This window comes from Gopherus evgoodei, chromosome 5, assembly GCF_007399415.2.
Source record: "Gopherus evgoodei ecotype Sinaloan lineage chromosome 5, rGopEvg1_v1.p, whole genome shotgun sequence".
Classification (NCBI taxonomy): domain Eukaryota; kingdom Metazoa; phylum Chordata; order Testudines; family Testudinidae; genus Gopherus; species Gopherus evgoodei.
The window spans coordinates 58486479-58509010 of record NC_044326.1 but is presented as its reverse complement, the minus strand read 5'-3'; the positions used below and the strand labels follow the sequence as shown (position 1 = coordinate 58509010).

Here is a 22532-nt window from a genome sequence, read left to right as displayed (position 1 = left end):
TCTTATGTTCTGTTGTTTAGCCATGATGGTGTTTTTTGGTCCCGTTACCTTTTTTTTTTTTTTTAATTTGGGAAATAGATGTAGTTTGAGCCTCCACTGTGGTGTTTTAAAAAAGTTTCACTCTTGGGATTGTTCCTTTTAATTGCCATTTAACAACTTTCCTCATTTTTGTTTAGTTCCCCTTTATGAAGTTAAATGTTACTGTGATGGGTTTCTTTGGTATTTTCCCCCTACAAGGTTGCTAAGTTTAATTACATTATGGTTGCTATTGCCAAGCGGTTAAGCTCATGGACCAGCTCCTGTGTGCCACTTAGGACTAAATTAAGAATTGCTTCTCCTCTTGTGAGTTTCAGGACTAGCTGCTCCAAGAAGCAGTGATTAAAGGCAATAATATATCCCTCTCTGCATGATGTCCTCTAACACATCATTATGTGACTGTATGGCAAGAGAATGTATCTCATCTACTCATTAAAATAAGTATCTTTCAATATTTGTAAAACCTGGATATAGTTTTTCTAAATATAAAACCTGTAAGATCATTCAGCAAACACTGTGCCTAACTATACCCAGTGTATCTTTCACACACACCAAAAACTGTAAATTAAGAACACACTTTTCTGTCAACAGAAAATAGTCATAACATAGGTAGGGAAGAACAAATTACAATGAGGATTGTTCACCCTTTAATTCAATTGTTTACCTTCCAAGTAGAAGTTCCGATACACTGATAGGTTCCAAATCCAAATTACAAGTAAACAATGATTAAAGGAGAATTCCACCATAAATAGTTAAAATACCTTTGTTTCTCTGCTCCAAGAGAGGAACTGCTTTCAAAGGGCTTTGGAAATGCCACGTATTCAGTTTTTCCAGAAGTGTTATGATCTACGGGTCGCTGCTGTGGTTGCTCACTGTTCTGTGGGGTAACATTATGTGCAAAATCTCCAAAACCAGAGGGAAACATAGGGTTGAAGTTCATACCTGTGAGGGTAAATTAAAGCTAATCAGAAGACATACCACATGGGGAGAAAAAAAATGTGACACCACACGTTAGAGAATACACTGCATATCACTACAACTCCAAAGTTTTATCATTCATGCAATGTTCTAGTAAAAATTCTTTAAGTGCTCCTTCCCCCATGGTTTTCACATACCAAAAAGAAAACAAGAAAAACCACAGTAGCTGATTTTAAACTGCTGTGATAATGGGGCCTTGTCTTAATTTGTCCCAATTTCAACCATCTCTGAGCAGACATCACTGTAGATGCACAAGTGCAACCTATAGTTTACCCAGGGAAATCTACCATTTGCACAGTGGCTTTTTACCCAGATTTCAAGCAGGGATAAGTTCTGCCAATGCAAATAGAAACTTTGTCTACACTAAGGGTTTGTACTGGTGTAACTGCTCAGTAACATATAATGCCTGTTTGTTGGCAGTCTCAATCCAAAACAAGTGTTGGCAGTCTCATTACAGAAGTCAAGTAATGAACATGTTCACTCTCCCCACATAGGCAGCCCTTCTTCAGAAGAGTGTTACTGCACAATGGCAGAGGCTTGTGTGGAAACTTCTTTTAACAATCCTCATCCTGTACCTGACCTATATATAGGAGGATTTCAACATCACTGCTGTAATCTGGCATGTTTCACCAAAAATTCACTTTTTTCCCAACTGCCAGATAGCAGCCATGCCCTCCTCATGAGAATCAGAATATTTACTCCATCTCTCAGCAGCAAATGTTCATGCCCATCTGCTTGGATAGCCTGGGCTCACAACTCACAAGTTGTTTGGACCATTTCATTAGACAATATGATCTGGGAAACATATATGGAGAAAAAGAAGGTAAAGCAGGCCTCCAGGAGCTGAGGTTCATCTGTTTGTAGAGGGAAGTAGAGGGAAAACAGTAAAAATACTATTTTAACATGAGAACCCATTTACCAAAGTCTAACAAAGCAAAATGTTTATATAACTTGTACACCAAAACTTTGCATTTAGTCATTTCTTTCTCTTTACATGTCCAGAAATACCTACCTGGTGCAAAAGAAGAAAAATTAGTAAATCCAGGTATGTTAAATAGATTTATAGGTTGAGGAGGAAAACTGAAAGGACAAAATACTGTAGGAGATGGAGGTGGTGGCGCACTGCTGCCTCTTTGCTTTCTTTGTGGCTTCTCCTGCTGCTGCTGTTCTTGTTGGTACGTAAGATCATTTAACATCTGCTTCAACCTATGAAATACAGAAAAGTTACTTCTGAAGAAAAAGTATGTTACAAAAATGATATATAGTACAATAGTTTCAATTATTTCAAATACATGTAATTTCAAAGAGACCATAAACTGACATTTTCCCCCCCCCCACCTTCCCTTCAATACAGCAATTTTGAATGAATTGTACAGTCCATATACAGGAAGCCCAACAACTAAAGCAACATGGAAATCATATAGATTTGCATCTACCTATTAAGAGACAACCATGGCTATAGAGTAGGCCAAATTCCCACATAAGCTGATATTAATGAAAAAAAGCATTTCTGAGGAAAATTTGCTAAACCTGTTTCCTTTCATAATTTCAATGTACCGAATTTGAAAATTGTTACTAAGAAGAGTTCTGAACTTGAAGGTAAGTAAAATACAAAAGAGAAAATTGCTACCATTTGAAACTTAAAAAAATAAAGTAAAAGAGAGATGCTAAATATTGAATATGGTCCTAATTTGGAATACCATACTATCAGAAAATACAGGGAGTGATCTCTGCAGAAGATTATACTCTCTGCTTCCTCTAATCACATGAAGATATGCACTGGAATTTTGTTGGTTTTGCAGTAAGGACTTTTAAGATTAAGTAAACTAACTACTTTGCAGGTATTTTTGATATGTTAAGGAATTAAATGCACTGATGTCCGTTACACAAAGTATCATGCACAACACAGTATGCTAAATTATTTCTGTAAGTTCTCTTTCAAAAATATAAATTTATTACTGTTAGCTAATTATCAACCCCCTAAGCAGTAACCTAACTAAGGCTTACTTCTTCTTCCAGTGTGAGTGAGTTCTTATTGCCGATTTGAATAACAATGCCATGGCATAAGTGATATACTGGTAAATATTTATTTGTTCAACATTCATGTGACAGTTAAGTGCATTATTATTGTCATGTATTCCTTAGACAAAACAGGGAGACAGTCCTGAATCTGACATGTTCCTCAACAGTATCTTATGAAAAACACATTTGCCAGCAAGTGAAAAAGGAAATTTTGCTTCTAGCAAACATGGATTAGCTACAATACAAGAGGCAACCAATGCAAGACAGAAACTCAGGATTTCCAGAATAGGGATGCAATTGATAAAATTCAAAACAATTCTTCTGTCTGAAGGTAATCATTACTTTGGAATATAAACTGTTATGCCACATGCACAGATAAAGGTAAAATTAGCAGACTCCATTGAAGCTACCAGTAAAGAGTGAACTGCAACCCCTTTGTGTTACAATCACCAAAACCTCAACAGTGTTTCAGAGCAAGAGTGAACTGGAGTCTTTGCATTTTCTGCCAGGATTGAAGTTCCGTAACATTCAAAATAAACAAACATATACTTGAGGCAGAAGAGTATGAACACGAGTTCAGTGTACATTTAAATGGTGTTAAGTGACCTTATAGCCTCAGATGGGAAATACCACCTTAACTTATGTGACAGACCCAGGCCAGTGGGGTACAGGAGTTTGGTAGAGGGCAAATATACTGGTCACTGAATGAGTAGTCTTCTGTTCCCTGAATGACTAGAGCAGGGGCTGCACTAGAGTCATCAGGAACCTGCTAGAACTCATCAGCCTGTCTGCCTTAATTGGAACACTGCAGCCAACCAAGGTAGGCTAATCGGGGCACCTGGGTTTAAAAAGGAGCTCACTCCAGTCAGAGAGGGGAGAGCCAGAGGAGAGGAAGTGTGTGAGAGGAGCTAGGAGCAAGAGGCGCAAGGAGCTGACAGGAAGAGGGTGTGCTGCTGGAGGATTGAGGAGTACAAGCCTTATCAGACACCAGGAGGAAGGCCCTGTGGTGAGGATACAGAAGGTGTTTGGAGGAGGCCATGGGGAAGTAGCCCAGGGAGTTGTAGCTGTCATGCAACTGTTACAGGAGGCACTATAGACAGCTGCAATCCACAGGGCCCTGGGCTGGAACCGGGAGTAGAGGGCAGGCCCGGGTTCCCCCTAAAACCTCCCAACTCCTGATCAGACACAGGAGAAGCTGACCCAGACTGTGAGGAAGATCACTGAGGTGAGCAAACTCTGCCAATAAGCGCAGGACCCACCAAGATAGAGGAGGAACTTTGTCACACTGCTATAAGCATTTCTTGAGAAAAGCAACAAACCTAAGCATGACTCATAGTGGTCCTAACTTGGCAATGGTCTCACTTAGTAATGAGTTAAAACATTGTGCCCCGAAAGGACATGTTCTGGAACGTTCACAGGCATGGAATTTTTACTGTTTTCTCTCAAATGAAGTTGTTGAAGAGATCCGACATTCATTTATAAGTTGTATAGCAACCTTCACAGAAAAAATTTCTACTATTGATGGTATTTACAAATTCACTGTCTTAGGTGATCAACCCGCTTCTAAGAGACAAACAATATTCGTGCTTGTCAAATTTTGTCACATCCCTCAGTAAAGCAGAAGAAAATGTATCAACCATTCCATTTGTCAAGACTGAGCTGGAAAATGAATCTCTCTCAATGGTACATGTAGCACTGAAATTACACTTAGACATACTTGCTCATCCAGGATGCCATGGGTTAAACACCAGTGAGGAAGAGGCACTAGCCTGCATCCCAAACAGCATCTTGGCTGGCCAATCTACTCTTGAGTTAGGGGAAGCTGAAGAAGGTGGTGGTGGTGGTAAGGAGGGAGGACACAGAAGATGACATTGCAGAAGAATGTGAAGATGAGAAACAAGAATCACATAGAGTCCAGGCCACTAAATATTGCACATTTCATCTACAGTGTAAGTGGAGGTAAGAAGTGGACACCCAAACACGTTAGCCTTGGAAGTATACTTCACCAGGCAATAAGAACAAAAAAATCTTGTCCAGGTGTTTCACAACATTGGGCATTGCATTAGCTGCAAGGACGTACTTTGAGTTGACACAGCACTGGCCAAGAGCACTCTGATGTCAATGAATGAGAATGGAACAGTGATCCCATCAAACCTGGTTAAAGGAAGCTTTACCCATATCACTGCAGATAACATTGATAAAATAAGCACACACTTGATGGGCAAAACACATTACATACCGGACAGTATGCAGCCTGGCAGAGGCGACCCGCATCAGATCTGATACTGCAGGACACTGAGCCAATAAATCATGCTACTTTAAATGTTCCAGATGCAATACACCATTTTTCCTGCTAATATCACAGCAGAACCAAAATTCAAAGAAGATATCCTAGCAGAATGATTTAGTGAACACACAAAAGATTGCCAGTCAGCTTTGAAAGCACAGGCACAGGATATTATTTTCCCTCAAACATCAACTTGAAAATCTAAAAATCAGACTGGATACTTCTTAATGAAAAGCACAGTAACAGCAATTCTCCATTAAACTATATACAGCTACATGCCTATCTTTCAGTCACCAGCTCATAAAGCTGATACATTGAATTTTGTCATGAAAAGACTTGCACAAGTCACAGATCATCATCAACAGAAACATGTTAATGTTTGTGGATCAAGCACTCTTCCCGGTGCTGATGAAGCTAAAATGGACTGTACAAGAATATGAAGATATCCTGATACTATGCTTAGGAGGTCTACATCTATCAATAACTTCCCAAGAGTGCTGGGGCAGCATACGCAGGATTCTGAATTGTCAAGTGTGTGGACAGAAAGTGAAATATTAGGTAGACAAACAATAGAACATGTAATTGCTGGTAAAATTTATGCAAAAAGCCATTCATGGTTACAAGCTCACTCTACAGGCAACGTGGGTAACTGCTATTATGACAACTTCTGAGCTATCTACAGCAACATGACAAGAAACTCAAAGAAAAGTTCCTGGATTTGGAAAAATTTGACACTGTGGAAGATTAATATAACTTAGTGCCCATTCACTCATCATTAAGTTTCCATGACCAGGTGGCATCATTGCACTGAACTGTACAGACAATCACCACAATTTCAAGTACATGGATATGGTGTATATTCTTCTACTCTTCATCAGAGCTCAACAGAATGAAATTTGGGACCTCCATCTACATATGTCTTCAAAAGAAAGCTTCTATTTTTTTCACCAATACAACCACACGAATTATGCTAAGTGGGGATTCATGTATTTAGGAATAAACCAACTCCCTCTGGAGGTACTTGAAGAACTCCATAGAGACAACTGAGTTTGAAAGTTTCCAACCACAGATTCAGTCAAGCAGATCCGGACCACTCCAAAGAGTGACTCACTCATGCCACTGTTAAAAGAGGAGGAGGAATTACAGGTATTACAAGAATGGCCTCAGGAGATGGGCTCTCTCCTAAAAGCTACGGGCCCAAAGTGCAACCTAAACGAGAAAATTATTAAGTCTTGGACTAGAAGATCAAATTACTTGCCAAGAATTCACACCAGCACAAAAGCAATATGATCATGTTTATTATATGTTCATGACACTTCAAAGCTTCAAAATTATTCACTAGAAAGCCAGCCGACACACTAAAAAACATTGCAAAGAAGGATGTGGCTACAGAAGTGATTTAGGGAGCTCTGCTGAATGCAGAAATATTTGGTCAGGAGCAACTGAATACTTTGGTTCAGGAAAGGCTCAAACACAGAAGGAAAGTAGTACAGTATAAATGATTCCTACAGAAATGGAGGGTTTTTTTCATTCACTGTAGGAACTCCACCTCCCAAAGTGACGGTAGCTAGCTCAACGGACACATTCATCTGTCGACACAGCTGCATACACACTGAGGATTAGGTTGGCATAGCTATAGCACTCAGGGGGGTGAATTTTTCACCTCCCCAAGTGCTGTAGTTATGTTAACCTACCTTTTACATACAGACCAGGCATCAGTTTGATTTATTTAAAATATTTATCAGTGAAGTAAGCTTTTTGTTACTTCTGAATCATTTCAATACAAGTATTAGCAAAAGTTTTTCACAAATACAGGATAAATAGCATACCTTTGAACATTATTCTGTTGCCATGTCAGCTGAGTATAGCATTGGTTTAACTGGTGCATTATAAGGTGCACTTGTGGAGATGCAACATTACTGGGCATCACACTATAAGGGCCTGTAAGCAGAGTCTGTAGTAGACAAGAGAGAGTCTGTGGAAAGAAGGAAATGCTGGTCACCAAAAACTTCTCAAGTCAGAGATTAATTATTCCTTTAAAATTTAGAGGAAAAAACACCACCACTACAATGTATGCCATATAGAGTAATAAGATAACAGAATAAGTGCTTTTGATATTTACCTGCTGATCCTGCATCAAGGTCTGACAAATACGGACACTAAATTCAAGCTGTTTCTTTAACTGATTAATCTGCTCTTGCCATTGTTCCTTCTCCTCCACATAAGAGAGTTCAGACATCCACTTCAGGTTTTCTTGCCGCCGCATGCTAATATTCTGTTGTTGTCTTGTCTTAGCCAATGGACGGTAATTCCCATCTGCTGAAAGAGGGCGGCGATTCTTCCATCTGCAGAAAAGGGAGTGTCAGATTTCTTGAAAGTCAAACTAACTTTGTAAGAGAAGAAAGTTGAAATTTGCAAAGAGTCCATAGTTTCAGTCAACATTTCCATTCTAGGTAAACTATTAACACTTTTTGGCAAGAGCAGTTACAGTTTCTTATTCCCAAGAAACTTACCCATTGGCACAAAAAAAAACCCTATTTTAACTTTTAAATTCAGTATGAGTTGGAGAACTGGCTTTTGTTTTGAGATTGAGATCTAGGAATTCACTATCTTCTGTTGCAGCTCTTCTTTTCTTATATTTTATATGGCAAGCCTAACTTGTGAGTAAAGAATGTATCCTTCTAATTTCTATATATACTCACATGCTTTTATAGCTTATTCATTGTAAGACAAACAGAATATTTGCTGGGGTCATATTGGTGGCATTGTAAAATCATGCAAAACTGAACAAGTTTGCTCAGCAAGAGTATGGGATAAAGCCCCAGTCTGTACTAAAGATGCAACTGTATATGACAACTATTAATATACCACCCTCCACAAATGGGTTTGAACAAATGGCCAACTAATCGAGTGTTTCCATCACTAAAATCAGCTAGTACCACATGAGGCTACAGAGTAACTAATGTTATATCTATCTTTAAAAAAGTTGATAAAGATGATCTTGGGAATTACAGACCTATAAACCTTTCTTAAGTACCAGGAAAATTAGTAGAAGTGATAATTAAAAACAGAACCATAAAATATCTACACAAAACATGCTATGACAGGGCACAGCTTCTGTAAAGGCAAATCATGTCTCTAATCCAGAGGTCATCAACCTTTGGCACGCGTCCCATCAGCCAATTATGTTTTGTTTACGTTGACCATTTGCAGGCACGGCACCCTTGCAGCTCCCAGTGGCCGTGGTTAGCCGTTCCTGGCCAATGGGAGCTGCAGGAAGCAGTGGGCCACAGGGACACACTGGCCACCACTTCCCGCAGCTCCCACTGGCCAGTAACAGCAAACCACGGCCACTGGGAGCTGCAGAAGGCCATGCCTGCAAATGGTCAACATAAACAAAATGTCTCGCGGCCTGCCTTCAGATTACCCTGATGGGCCGTGAGCCGAAGGTTGCCAACCCTTGCTCTAATCTATTAGAATTCTTTGAATAGGTCAACAAAATAGAGGAAGGTAAATTGGGTGATATGATTTATTTTGACATTCAAAAAGCCTTTGAAAAAATCCCTTAGCAAGAGGCTATGAAGTAAAATAATTAGTCATGTAGCGAGACAAAGTACTGCCATGGATTAGAAAATGGCTAAGAGACAACCAACCAAAAAAAAAAAATCAGAAATAAATGGTTAATTTTCAAAATGGCAGAAATTAACAGTCAAGTGCCCCCAAATGTTCCATGATAAAACTGATGTTTAACGAAAAATGTGTTAAACAATGAGGTGGCAAATTTGCAGAGCAGATTAAATTATTTAGAGTTGTCAAGACTAGTAGAGACTGAGGAACATCAGCTTGATAGCAGATGAAATCCACTGTTGATTATGCAAGTTGGAAGGAATAATTTGAACTACTCAAACACTGCATATAGCTAGTTCAGAACCCAGCTATAACCTCTTGACAAAAAAGATTTGGTTAGATGCCACACTTGACAGTTCAGTGAAAACCTCTGTCTTCTTCCGCTATTGCTGAGTAGAATTTTATCATCAGCTCTCTCTGTAGAAAAAGTGCAACATTTTATAAAAAACTTACCTTAATATCAGACCAATATTAAATAAAGCAACTAACCTATCTTTATTTTCTTTAACACAATATGTACTTTGATCATTGTTATGGAGATACATGGAGAAATTGTCATTAGAACTGGACTCTTGTTCTTCCTCTTCTTCCTCCTCTTCTGCCTGAACAAGTCCATCAGAAAGATAATCATCTCCATCTCCATCCTCTTCATCTAGCGCACACTGGGTAGAACCTCCCCATGTTGCCACTGTTCTAGTGAACATTAGACATTAAAAGATACAGTCAATCTGCCATTAACAAAGGATAACAGCTAAAATCAGAATACTAATAATAAAATTTTATATGCCAATTATATCTACAAGTTGCATCAAAATGAATTTTGCAAACCTCCTACCAATGCAGAGACAGTCAACTAATTTAAAAAGAACTACTTGCGTCTGAACTTTGTAACTTACATTGTTAACACCTAACATCAGAGAAACTTATCTATGAATCCAAACAAATTGAAAAGGCCAGAAGGGACCACTGTGATCATGTACAAAGACCTGCTATATTACAGAGACCAAGGACTTTCCGGAGTTAACTCTTGTTCAAATTATAGCATATCTTTTGATTTAACACTTGAAAAGAAGCCATTCTTTCAATCTGGAATCAAACCAACAACTTAAGGATATCTTTCCAAATATGCTAGAGTCCTGCCAGTTGAGCTACTGAAGGCCAACCTAGTATTTATCTGACAACATTTTTCATACAGACCTTTTTCCTTGTTTATATGGGTCTTCCCCCAGTAATGGGGAAAGAGAGAAAAAGCATTTTGAAAAATATAACATCAAAGCCACAACAAAATGGGAGGAAGCTCATAGGCAAGTGGGTACCTCAGAAAATTTTTAGGAAATGTTTTGAAAGTCACTAGATTATAAATTTCCAGTATGCTTTTAAAACTAAGAAAATACAGTTTACAACTTTTTCTCTTAAACACTGGATGTGGAATTTTGTTCAAAGTAAACACAATAAAAACAGTCTCTTATTAATTTATTTTTAAATGGAGCACCTCTGTGACATTGTTCACAACAAATGTTTAATATACAGTAAATGATTCCAGACTCCAAAGGTAAGACCATATGAAGCAGGAGAGGTGTGACTCATGCTCTTACTTTTCCATTCTATTTTGTTGTGGAGTACATTGGGTCTCTGATCCACCACTTTTAACAGATGCAGCAACAGTAGATGTGGTTTCTGCCAAATCTCTTCTCCTCTGATGTTCAGCCATTAAAGCTTCAAGCTGCTTTCTTCTCTGTCTTAACTCTTCCCTTAAGATCCCATGCCTACGCATCTCAGACCATAGCTATTTGAAATAAAATAGTTTAATCCTTCTGTTTCATTTTACAAATTTAACTATATTCAAAACCATTAAACCAACAAATTAGGCAAAGCTAAAATTTTTCAAAATTAATTTGATGTGACTATATAGCAAAACAAGCAAAATGAAGAAAAAATCCTAAGTTACAACTTGACACACCTATGATGCAAGTTTCAGCATTTATGTTGTAAGAACAGAATGTAAGTTATGTCAATAAAAGTGAGGGTAATAAAATAACGGTTCTCCTGCAATATTAAGAGGTGATCAGGACTAAGGCCACATTGTGCAAAGGGCTGCAAAAACTCATAGAAAATAGTCTCTGCCCTGAACACCTTAAAATCTAAAAAGGTAAGTAACATAAGAAAGTGGGGAGAGAAGAATCCAATCAAATTGTTTTTATATTAATACTCTATAAGAAAAATAAAAGTGTATGATTTCCATTTATCACTCAAGCCAGCTATCATTAACTGGCTGATTTCTTACCGATGTCAAGGCAGAATAGGGTCTTGAGGAGGAATTTGAAAGAAAAAGTGGTAACAGTTTTATGGATCACTTCATGAGCATTTATGGATCATTTTCTTGTCAACTGTTTGAAATGGGCCACCTTGATTTCATTAGCACTACAAAAGTAATTTTTCCTCCCTTGGTATACACATCTTCTTGTCAACTGTTGAGAACAGCCCACTTCCACCTTAACTGAACTGGCTCATTAGCACTTGCCTTACTAAGTGGGGGTAACTCCCATCTTTTCCTGTGCTTTTACCTGCCTGTATTTTCCACTCCATGCATCCGATGAAGTGGGTTTTAGCCCACGAAAACTTATGCCCAAATAAATTTGTTAGTTTCCAAGGTGCCACAAGGACTCCTCCTTGTTTTTACATGAGCATATAAAGCATGAATGAAGGGACAGGTGTTTCTGCAAGAAGCTGTGGTCCTAGCCTCTTCCATGGCGATATGAGGACAGATCCCCACTCCTCTCAGTTCCCTCACACAAAATGTCCAGAAGGGAAGGAGGGTGGGTTGTGGAATACACAGCTGCATCACCAATAATACAGAGGCAACTCTGCAAATGTCAAATACAGGAACATGTCAGTCCTAGGATATTAGAGACACAAATTAGGTGAGGTAATATCTATTATTGGACCAATTTCTGTGGGTGAGAGAGAGAGAAACTGTGTAAGCTTGTCTTTCTCACCAACAGAAGTTGGTCTAATAAACAGAAGTTGGTCTAATTATCTCACCCACCTTCTCTCTCCAATATCTGAACGTTGCTTAGAAATTCCACTGAGGTTGCCTGGGCCCTCATGGAAAGAGCTTGCACTGTTGAGGAGGCACAGTCTGAACTACTTCGTATGCTGTCAGGATACAAAAAGTTATCCAGCTGGAAATCACTTGTGAAGAGAGATCGTTTGCCTCTTCATTTGGTCCACATATGAAACAAACAGATGAGATGAAGAATGGAAAGGTTTAGTCCTATCCAGATAAAAGGCTAAGCAATTGCTTGACATACAATATGTGAAAATGCTGCTCATCTGGGGTTGAATGTAGCTTAGGGAAGAACCCTGGTAGATATGTAACTTGGTTCAAAAGAAACTGAGAAACCTCTTTAGATAAAAACTTAGAATGCGGCTACAAAGTTACTTTGTCTTTGGAAAATTGTATGTAAGGAGGCTCTGTCATCAAAGCCTGCAATTCACACACACTCCTTCCAGATGTTTTTGTCACAAGGGAAGCAGTTTTCTGACACAGAAGGGAGAAAGAAGAAGTTGCCAGTGGCTTGAATGGTGGTCTCATAAGAGCTGCTAAGACAGTATCAAGGTCACACAAAGTTCTTTAACCAGTGGATGGAAATAAGTGACTCCCTTCAAGAACCTCGCTTCCATGGAGTTCAAAGCACACTGACTTCCCATGGGCAGGTCAATGAAACATTGAAATCACTACCAGGTGCACTCTCAACAAACTAAGTGCAAGACCAGAAGACTGAAGGTGTAAGCAGATACGCCCAGATGTCCTGGATATAAGCCATTTTCGGTTGAACTCCCCAGGCTAATGAGGAGGTCAGAGGGCTAACATTGTCTTGGCCACGGTGGAGCAATGAGAATGAGGTTGCCATGATCCAATTTCAGCTTGAGAACGACCTGCAGGATAATCGGAATTGGAAGAAAAGCATACAGGAGTGCAGATTCCCAGCTCAGGTGAAAAGAACTGGTCTCGGGGCCCGGACTGAGACCCCCTCGAGAGCAAAAGAGATGATTGTTGAGATGCCCAAATCATAAAGATGGATTGCTGGACACTGGGCTTCAGAAACCACTCATGATTCAGGGAGAAATTTCTGCTGAGGTGATCCACTAGGTGGTTCTAGAACCCAGTTAAATGATCAGCAGCAGGGTAATGTTTTCTCTCATGCAAAACTTTAAGAGCCTGATGACCTCCTGACCTAGCAGGTTGGAGCACGCTCCCTCCTTTCTGTTCATGTAATACTTCACGGTGGTATTGTCAGTAAGGACGTGCATCGCCGAGTCCCTGATGTGATCTGGAAGGGCCTGATTGGCACTGCAGATGGTACAAAGCTCCAGGACACTGATATGCAGAGAAGTTTCCTATTCTGATCACAGGCCTTTCAGTGGCCCCAGATGCATTCCTCAACCTACTAAGGAGGCATCAGTGGGGACTTAGCGAAGGAAACACCCTGGCACACATTGCCCTGAGCCACTCACCACCATAAGGACTCCAGGATCGGCAGAGGAAGTTGGACTGGTCCATCCAAGGATTCAGATGACAAACCAACTTTAGCTACATTTGAAGATGATGAAGGTGCAACCTAGCATATTGGATTACTTATTTGCATGCAGCCACATGGCCTAGCAACCTCAGGCATACGAGGACTATTCTTGAGGGTTGAGTCCCCTGCAGCTCCAGAGATAAGTGGCAAATCGCATGGAAGTCAGTCAGTCAGTAGCAACACTCTTGAACTGCGAGTCTAGTAGGGCCCCAATGAACTCGATTCTTTGAGTTGGAACCAGTGTTGACTTCCTGCTGTTTAGGATGAGACTTAGATGATCAAGTAAGTATAGAATGAACTGAACGTGAGAGAGGAGTTCTTCTCTGGACTTGCTTCTCAGTAACTAATCATCCAGATACAAGAAGATAGGAGTTCTCTTCCTTAGGTATGCTTTCACTACAATCATGCACTTGTTAACATGCCAGGAGGGAGTGGAAGACAGATCAAAAGGAAGCACGGTATACTGATAGTGCTGGTTCGCCGTGACAAAACCATAGAAACCTCCTGTGGCTTGGGAGCACTGCTACATGGAAATAAGCATTCTGAAGATCCAACAAACGAGTTGCAATTTAACACGGGGAGGATTGTTGCTAAGGTGACCAGATGGAATCCCACATATCTGATGCATTTGTTGAGGTCACAGAGGACATGACTCATCCCTCGAGGAAGTAGAATCCCTGTCCCCAATGTTGCAGTGAAACCTCCTCCACAGCCCCCAGAGCCAGTAGAGACAGAACCTGCTCCAGAAGTTATGTCTTATAAGAAGGGTCCCTGAAGAGAGATGGCGGTAGGGGGGCGGGGGGGGGAGGGAGAACTGTATGGTATAACCCTGGGTAACTGAGTCCCAAACCAAAAACAAAAATGAGCCAGCCTGTCCCTGAACGGGGGAACAAAGATGGACTTCTGCTTGGGACATACAAGTCAAAATGGGCACTTGCTGGGTGCCAGCAGAGGACAAGCCAGTCATGTTCAGAGAACAATGCCTGCTGGTTCGCAATGCCTGTCTGCCAGGAAGAGGAGGTATAAATCTTCCTCCCCATGAAGTCCATTCCCTCCTAGACTCTATCTTCACTCTCATTTACTATGGTTACCACAACAGAGTTAGGGGCTGGATGGGAGTAGAAACCTTCAAAACCCAGCATGGGACTGAAATATGACTTCTCTGCACACTTTGTCGTGAGAGGCTATGAAGTTGGAGTATTCCAGTGTCTTTTTTCAGGCTCCAAGACAGCCTCATTTATCAGGCTGGCTATTCTCTCTGGAGCGGATTGGAGAATATCCAGCAGCTTATGCATATTCTCCTGCATAAATTAAGCCTGGATGCCTAGCAGCCATACATCTAAGAAGGTCCTGATATGCCTTGAAGTCCTCAGACATCAAAGGAGAGCAAGAGCCTTGCATGGCAGAGCTGTCCAGAGATGAAGCAGCAGTGGTTTGCTCCACCAATAACAGGTCCTTTCTTAACTCACTCTCTCTCTCACTCTCTTTCACACACACACACACACGGGATTGGAGGCCTAGAGGGATGGGCTCAGTCTCACCTGTAGCTGGTTCAGGAAGGGAAGCCACGCATGGGATCAGTGATCTAGTTTTAGAGCAGCTTGAAGAATGGGACCTGAAGGACCGATGAGAGTCCTGGCACTGGTGATCAGTAGGCACTGAACCAAGAACCCCCTCAACTGCAGAAATGATGCCAACTTCAATACCAATGGTGATCCAAAAGATAGCCTCTGGTGCCTATCAGGCAATGACGAAGGGGAGGACGACCCGAACCTGGGTCTCGAGGAGTCGCACAGATTCTCTGGTGACAATGGAGCCAGGCACAACAGAATAAACAAACAACCAGACTCATCTGAAGCCCAACAGAAACAGCATCAATGCCAAAAAGGAATGGGGAATCTGCACCAAGTGAGACACCCCCTCTACCTGGTACAGGAAGAGGCGCCAGCACCAAGGCCAAGGACCAAGGCCAAAGGGGCCATCAGCATTGCAGAGGGCCTTTGGTGCCAGTCACAGCACTGGTCTCAGTTCCACTGTCTGGGACCTGGGCAGCCTGAGCTGCAGTGCTGATGAACCCAGCAGCTCTACGACCCAGCCAGACTGTGCCACATGTCACAATGGAAGATGAAGCATAGAAGCTACAGCATCTTCGAACTCCTGAACTAGTGGAGAGTCATGGACTGAGAGGAAAAGCAGGTTTGATGTCACCTGATACGCTTCCAGCGTGGAGACAGTCAGTACTGGTGCAGACGTCATCAATACCACAGTCACTGGATGCCCCATGGCCAGAACCAGAGTTGATATGGGCTCTTGCTGATCTTGGCACGGTACCAAGGAGATGGACCTGCTCCATTGTGCACGCCAGAAGGAATATGGCGCTGGTCAACACTTCTTTTAGAATATGAGAAAGTCTCCCAGAACCTTGGAGCGCTCCATAATTAGTCTTATGGGACATCTTCCTCACTTCACCAAAGGAGAGAGAGCAACTCCTCTTCCTCTTTGAGGAAACACTAGAGTCCATGTGAAGCAGCATGACTTGCTCAGTGCTGAAGTGAGCCTCTTGGCTTGTTCCTTCAGATGCTGCTTCACCCATAAGTCTCTCACCACCTCCGTCCTCTTTCTGAATGACTTACAGATGGAACACCATTCCTTATCATATCCCTCAGCCATAACAAGCATCTCATGTGAGGATCACCCCCCAACCACCCACCCAAGACAGGCAATGCTTGAACCTTGGTGAGGGTATCACACAGGGCAGCCAACTAGTTCAACTAACACTATACTAACACTTGACTAAACCTGAAATGCTACTAGTTTTCTGCAAGTTTTTCCACTAGATTATGAGACCAAAAACATGAGATGAAAATACAACACAAATCTTCGACATAAGCCACAGGCAGTGAAAAGGAACTGAGTTGGGGTCAGAATGGAGCTGTCTTTATATAGCCAGAAGAGGGGTGAGGGCCTGGAGGGTACAAATGTTGTCCTTCTGGGTACTGCTAGGCAAAGTTCTCCAGCTTTGGTGCACTGGGCACAAGTACACCTCTGTGGAATACATGGCTGCATCTATTCGAAGATAATAGGATGAAGTAATGGATATGTACGGAGAAGCAAAATTGTGAAGGACCTTGAAATCAAGAAGAAGCTTGAACCTGATGCAGTGAAACAGGGTAGTGTAGGAATTTAAAGGGGAAGGTAATATGTTTACAGCAGCCAGTAAAGGTAACTATTGAATAGTTTTGAGCAGTGTTTTGAATAGATTTGAATGAGGTGATAAAGATGTCAGGGAAGACAGATAAGGTGGTATATTATACAAAGCACAAAAAAGGCAGAGTCTGATTGCCATTACGAAATAGCTGAAGACCTTTCTAGGCGAAGTTCCCAACATCTTTGAAAATATTAATTTGCTTATAGAAAAGGCTATATTTTGAAGTTAAAAATCAGAAGTTACCTATGGAGTTTTAGAAATATGATCGTCACTACATGCTCTTAGTGTACACCAATCCTTTTTTTATTTTTATTTTTTTTGGCAGAAAGAGACCCACGCCATTTATTAAAAGGCAAATTTAACTACATATATAGTCGTATGATGCTTATGTTTAACTTAACTAAATCCCACTTTTCAAAAGATCTTGAAACTCAGCCAAATTTTATAATTTTTAAACATGTGAGTTTAAAGCATGAGCATACAAAATGGTCACCCATAACTGGGCAGCAAAAGCAATACTATCCTGTTATGAAAAATATTAAATGGAAAAATGAAACTGGTGAATAAAAATGTACAGCTGACTCTGAGACAGTTAAGGCTGTACAAGCATTTTGTTCTAAAGGATAATCTTTAGACGCCTGTAATTTGTCTCTTTACTCTTTGTTCTGTTCTCATTTTTTGTTTTAAAGTCCTCAGTAAAAAAAATTTCAGCCATTGAGAACAAAAACCATGACAATCTCATCTTGTCTTTATAAAAAAGATTTATCAGACACTGTTAGAAGGCAAACACTATAAATTTTGCAAGAATACTCCTTACGTAAGAAATTACCTTTTGATGGTTTAGGGGAAAATCTTTGATTCAGTGAAATTACAAGAATTTCTAAAAGTATTTTAGACATAGATAAAGTTTCAGTTAATTGATAAAGCTAATGATCTGCCAATGTTAACTAAGCGGAGCGTGTGTTTACATAGGGTGAAATTATCCAGTTATAAGATGTCAGGATGGAACAGTGGAGCTGCATTTGCGTGCACGAGGCAGATCACTTGGAAACTAATTTTAAGATGTAAGCATGTGTGAAAGTGTCTCTCTGTGATTGTTTATAAGGAAGGAGGCAGGAATATGATGAGTCTTGCCTCATTTCATATTCTACATGAACTCCCTGATTGGATGGGTTGTTCTTGGAATCAAGTTTCTGCTGAGATCATTCAGTCCCTCTGGTAATAATTTTAAAATTCATATCCCTTTTACAGCCAAATTCTGCAATAGCAGCGAAGAATCCTGTAGCACCTTATAGACTAACAGACGTTTTGGAGCATGAGCTTTCGTGGGTGAATACCCACTTTGTCGGACACATGTATTCACCAGCGAAAGCTCATGCTCCAAACCGTCTGTTAGTCTATAAGGTGTCACAGGATTCTTTGCTGCTTTTACAGATCCAGACTAAAACAGCAACCCCTCTGATACTTGAAATTCTGAAATATTTGCTTAAATATTTCTTTTGGCAAATACTTTTTGCTACTAAGGTTCATTGTTTGCTTTCTACAAACACACACTTTAAAAAAAAAACACTATACGTCTCAACATGTATATAAAAAGACTTGAAATGTTTCAAAATATTTAAAGGTATCTAAGGTATTTTCCTCTTTAAAAAAAACAACTGACTCACAAGCAAGTCAGAAATGTCAAGTACCTCATTGTCCACTGTTACCGATTCTTCAGGCTCAAGAACAGGCTTGCCTGCTGCGCTACTTTCAACAGCTGGTGTTGAAGTATCAGGTGAAGCTGGTCTATTTGCTGAGCAATTCCCCAAACTAGCTGACAACTGAAAGAAAAAGATTTTAAAATTAAATATATGTTACTAGAGTAAAATAATATAGGTTATTATTGCTTTCTGCAATTTCTACTTATTTCTTACTGTTATTGGATACGGCTATGTCCCCTTCCCGCCAGCTACTCACATACAACTCAATTTTAGACTTCTTGAGATAACAGCTCAAAGTCGATATATGCTATTAAGAATAGTCTCAGAACCCACATTACCTATACTTCAACCAGCATGCAGCCAAACTTGCATTATGATCAATGCTATGTGTAATGTAAACTAAATCAGAAACGTTGTCATCAAAAATTAATTTTAAAAACTCAACCCAACACTGTGCAATGAGGTAGAATGCTGGTCCCTTGAGCTCTTTTAGTAATTAGCATTTTCAACTGCCTGAATGAAAAATATTTTTGAAAAAGGTCAACATTTTGTTAACTTTCATTTTAAAAGAACCAGTTACCTTCACATCAAGGATTTATTCCAGATTTAGGGTAAGATTGTAGTGAAAATTAAGTAGACAAAAATTAACAAACTTTGCAAAATTTGGTAAGGTGGGCTCATCTGAACATCTGTTTTAATGCAGCCAAATACAAAGTCATCTTCACAAGATGAGACATTACTCTGGAATGCAGGGGCTCTGAAAAGGACTTAAGGGTCATAGTAAATAAGGTAATGGCCAGGAGTTTCCAGTGACATTATGTAGCTAAAAGGGCAAATGCAATCCTTGCATGTATAAGCAGGAGAACATCACATAGGAGCAGGGAGGCAGAACCTTGCTCTGTATATGGCAGTACTGAGACCATTATTAAATGGTTATGTCCAGTTCTGGTGTCACCACTTCTAAATGAATACTGAAAATTTTGAAAAAAAGAGTTCAGAAAGAAGCTACAAGAACAATTTGAAGTCTGAAAAATATGCCTTTTATAGTGAGAGACTTAAGACGCTCAATCGATTGAGTTTATCCAAGAGAAGTGTAAGAAATGAAATGATCATGGTCTACACTTCCCCATGTAGGGAAGAGATTCTGATAGTAGATGTCACTAACAGAGAAAAAAAAAAGGCATAACAAGATTCAATGGTTGGAAGCTGAAACTAGACAAAAATGTCGGACTAGAAATAAGATGCAAATATTTAACAGTAAGGGTAATTAACCATTGGAACATATTACGTAGGAATGTGATGATTTCTCCATCCCTTGAAGTCTAAATAAAGACTTGATATCTTTCTAGAAAGATATGCTATAGCTCATATAGAAGCCAGAAGCCTAATTCAGAAATTATTTGGCGAGCTTCTATGGCAAGTGTTATAAAGGACGTCAGACTAGATGATTATACGTGATCCCTTCTAACCTTTATCTATAATCTATGAATGAGTCTTACAGTGATTTTATTGAACAAAATTCAACATTATGAGCATAAACAATTTGAAGTTCTTAATTTCAATTTTTCTACTAGAAAAACTACTGCTGTGAGAAACATTTGGTGCCCCATTGCCTGATAGTCTTGGTGTATGTCTACACTACACTACAACAAAACACCCACAGCTGATCCGTATCAGCAGACTTGGGCTCACAGGGCTCAGGCTGCAAGACTATACAATTGCAGTGTAAACATTCAGGTTCAGACTGCAGCCTGAGCTCTAGGACCTGGCAAGGGGAGATGGACTCAGAAACTGGGATCCATCCCAAGCCCAAACATTTATACTGCAATTTTAACAGCCCCAGAGCCCGAGCCAACTGACATGGACCAGTCGTGGATGTTTTACTGCAATGTAGACCATACCCCTGGAGTCTGTGGAGAAGTATACTCTACCTACTTGAAGGTCAGGACAAGCCTTCTGTAATGCTTGGATTTTTTCCTGAATCTCAATCAGTTTCCTTCTTTCTTCTTGAAGTTGTTTAAGTTCCCGCTGTTGCTGCTGAAGTTTAGCCTCATAGAATTTTTCTCTGTAGTAAGAGATATTAGGGCATATTACTTAGTAAGAGATCTGATGGAATTGTGATCTTCAAAGATAATTTTAAAAGACCATATACCTTGCTTTTTCATTCAGTCTCACATCTTGTTGCAATCTATTGGTGCAAGCTCTGATATTATTTGGCTGCTGCTTTGCCTCTTCTACTTCAGCCAAAAAGAAGTCACCAACATTAGCTGTGTCAGCAGCAGTTGCTTCAGGCTCTGTCTCATCATCCTGTAACAGCAGGAGTGCAGTCAGCAATATTTTTCAATTGCTACACTGAAATTTTTAATCAACTGTATTTTGTAAACAAATCTAGAAGCAAATCGTGCTCCAGCCATATGTGTGTATGTACAGTCTATATAGCTGGAGCAACAGTTTACAGATGGAGAGTAATTTATTGAAGTACTATGAACAAAAATATGACAGCTACTGAGGGACAAGAGTAGAGTTGGAATAGCCAGTGGTCACGACCCCATCTTAATGGGGTCACCAGGGCTGGCTTAGATTTGCTGGGGTTTAGGGCCCCAGCCCAAGCCGCACCAACCAGGACCGAAGCTCAAGTCTCAGGGCTTTAGCCTTGGGTGGCAGGGCTCAGGTTATAGACCCCTTCCTTGTGGCTGAAGCCTTTGGTCTTCAGCTTTGGCACCCCAGCACAGCAGAGCTTGAGTGGGCTCAGGCTTCAGTCCCCCCACCTGGGATTGTGTAGTAATTTTTGTTGTCAGAAGGGGGTCACAGTGCAATGAAATTTGAGAACGCTTGGAATAGGCGATTGCCTATTTAATCGTCCTCCTATTGAGATCCTGGCAAAACTCCAATAAACTTAACCAGAAACCAAACTGTGCCTGAAAGAGACAAATTTTAAAACGTTTTAAAAGTAAGTGCCCTTTATGTGACTTAAAAGCCTCATTTTCTTGGCTTTTGATTTTTTTTTCCCCCATCTCATGTAAATTTAGGAATTTTTGGCTTAATCTAGAAGACTATGAAGCTGAAGCAGCCATTCCTGTTGCTGTCCAAGATGAACATTCAGAATCAAGAACCAAATAAAACAGAGGGATTATAGAAGCCAGAGCAGAGAGAGATGCATATTCACAATGCAGTTACTGATTATGCAAATAACTGTACTCAGATTAACTATACTGCTGCCAGTCAGAAAGGTTGGAAGGATTCAAATGTACAGTTTAAAACTATTTGCACCATGATCATGCACATCATAAATCCACAACCAGAGTACAAGGAACAGCATAACAAAAAACCCTAAATCTTAAAGTAGCTGTTCAGCAGCTCTGCTCTCTGGCTACGACAATTCCACTTACATAAGAAATAAAATGCACACTTTAATGAAATTCTCAGATTGTAAGAATTACAAAATTTTAATATTGTACGGGTTTTTATCTTTATATTTACTTGCTCTGTAAAGGTAAAAGATGTACAGGTTTTTTTACTGCCTTTTGTGGGGTATTATGTTAATCTTGTTTCAACTGAAAGTCAGGAGGAGGACTTGTTTGGGGAGACAATCAAAACCAATGAAAGAAAAATATTCTGTTTAAAAACATTATAGGCACACAGACAATTCTTATTTGGCCCACAAATTATGAGTCTGAAAACAAAAACTTTTATGAAAATATTGACCAATACGTTTTTTTAAATTCCAGTAGAAACAGGTGATATTAAATCTGTTCCCCTGCAGTGATCCAAAGCCAAATTTGCAGACCTCAGAACCAGAAAGTGAGACTGATTTCACTAATATTCATCATGCAAGATGGAAAAAAAATGCAAGAGTAATAGAGCATAAACAATGAAAAATTAGATTTTTAGAATTCACTTAGGGATCATCTATGGTGTTTCATAAGAAAGTTTTTTATATTATAATTTAAGTTTAAAGTCCCTCTGAAGCAGGGGTTCTCAACCTTCTGCTTTCTGAGGCCCCACCAACATGTTATAAAAACTCCACAACCTAGCTGTGCCTCAACAACTGTTTTCTGCATATAAAAGCCAGGGCTGACATTACAGGA

At 40.0% G+C, this 22532-nt stretch overlaps 1 protein-coding gene across 8 annotated transcripts in view; it reads right to left on the bottom strand.

The window, feature by feature from the left end:
- Positions 1–22532, bottom strand: part of PCM1 (pericentriolar material 1) — a 97998-nt gene that overhangs the window by 32215 nt on the left and 43251 nt on the right. For all 8 annotated transcript variants that reach the window (XM_030565535.1, XM_030565534.1, XM_030565537.1 and 5 more), the window contains 9 exons: positions 20597–20751; positions 20380–20509; positions 18433–18564; positions 10546–10736; positions 9440–9643; positions 7446–7668; positions 7153–7298; positions 2027–2220; positions 798–978 (listed from right to left, as the gene is read on the bottom strand). In XM_030565535.1, the coding sequence (XP_030421395.1) occupies positions 798–978; positions 2027–2220; positions 7153–7298; positions 7446–7668; positions 9440–9643; positions 10546–10736; positions 18433–18564; positions 20380–20509; positions 20597–20751 (1556 nt within the window). The remainder of the gene's footprint in view (positions 1–797; positions 979–2026; positions 2221–7152; positions 7299–7445; positions 7669–9439; positions 9644–10545; positions 10737–18432; positions 18565–20379; positions 20510–20596; positions 20752–22532) is intronic.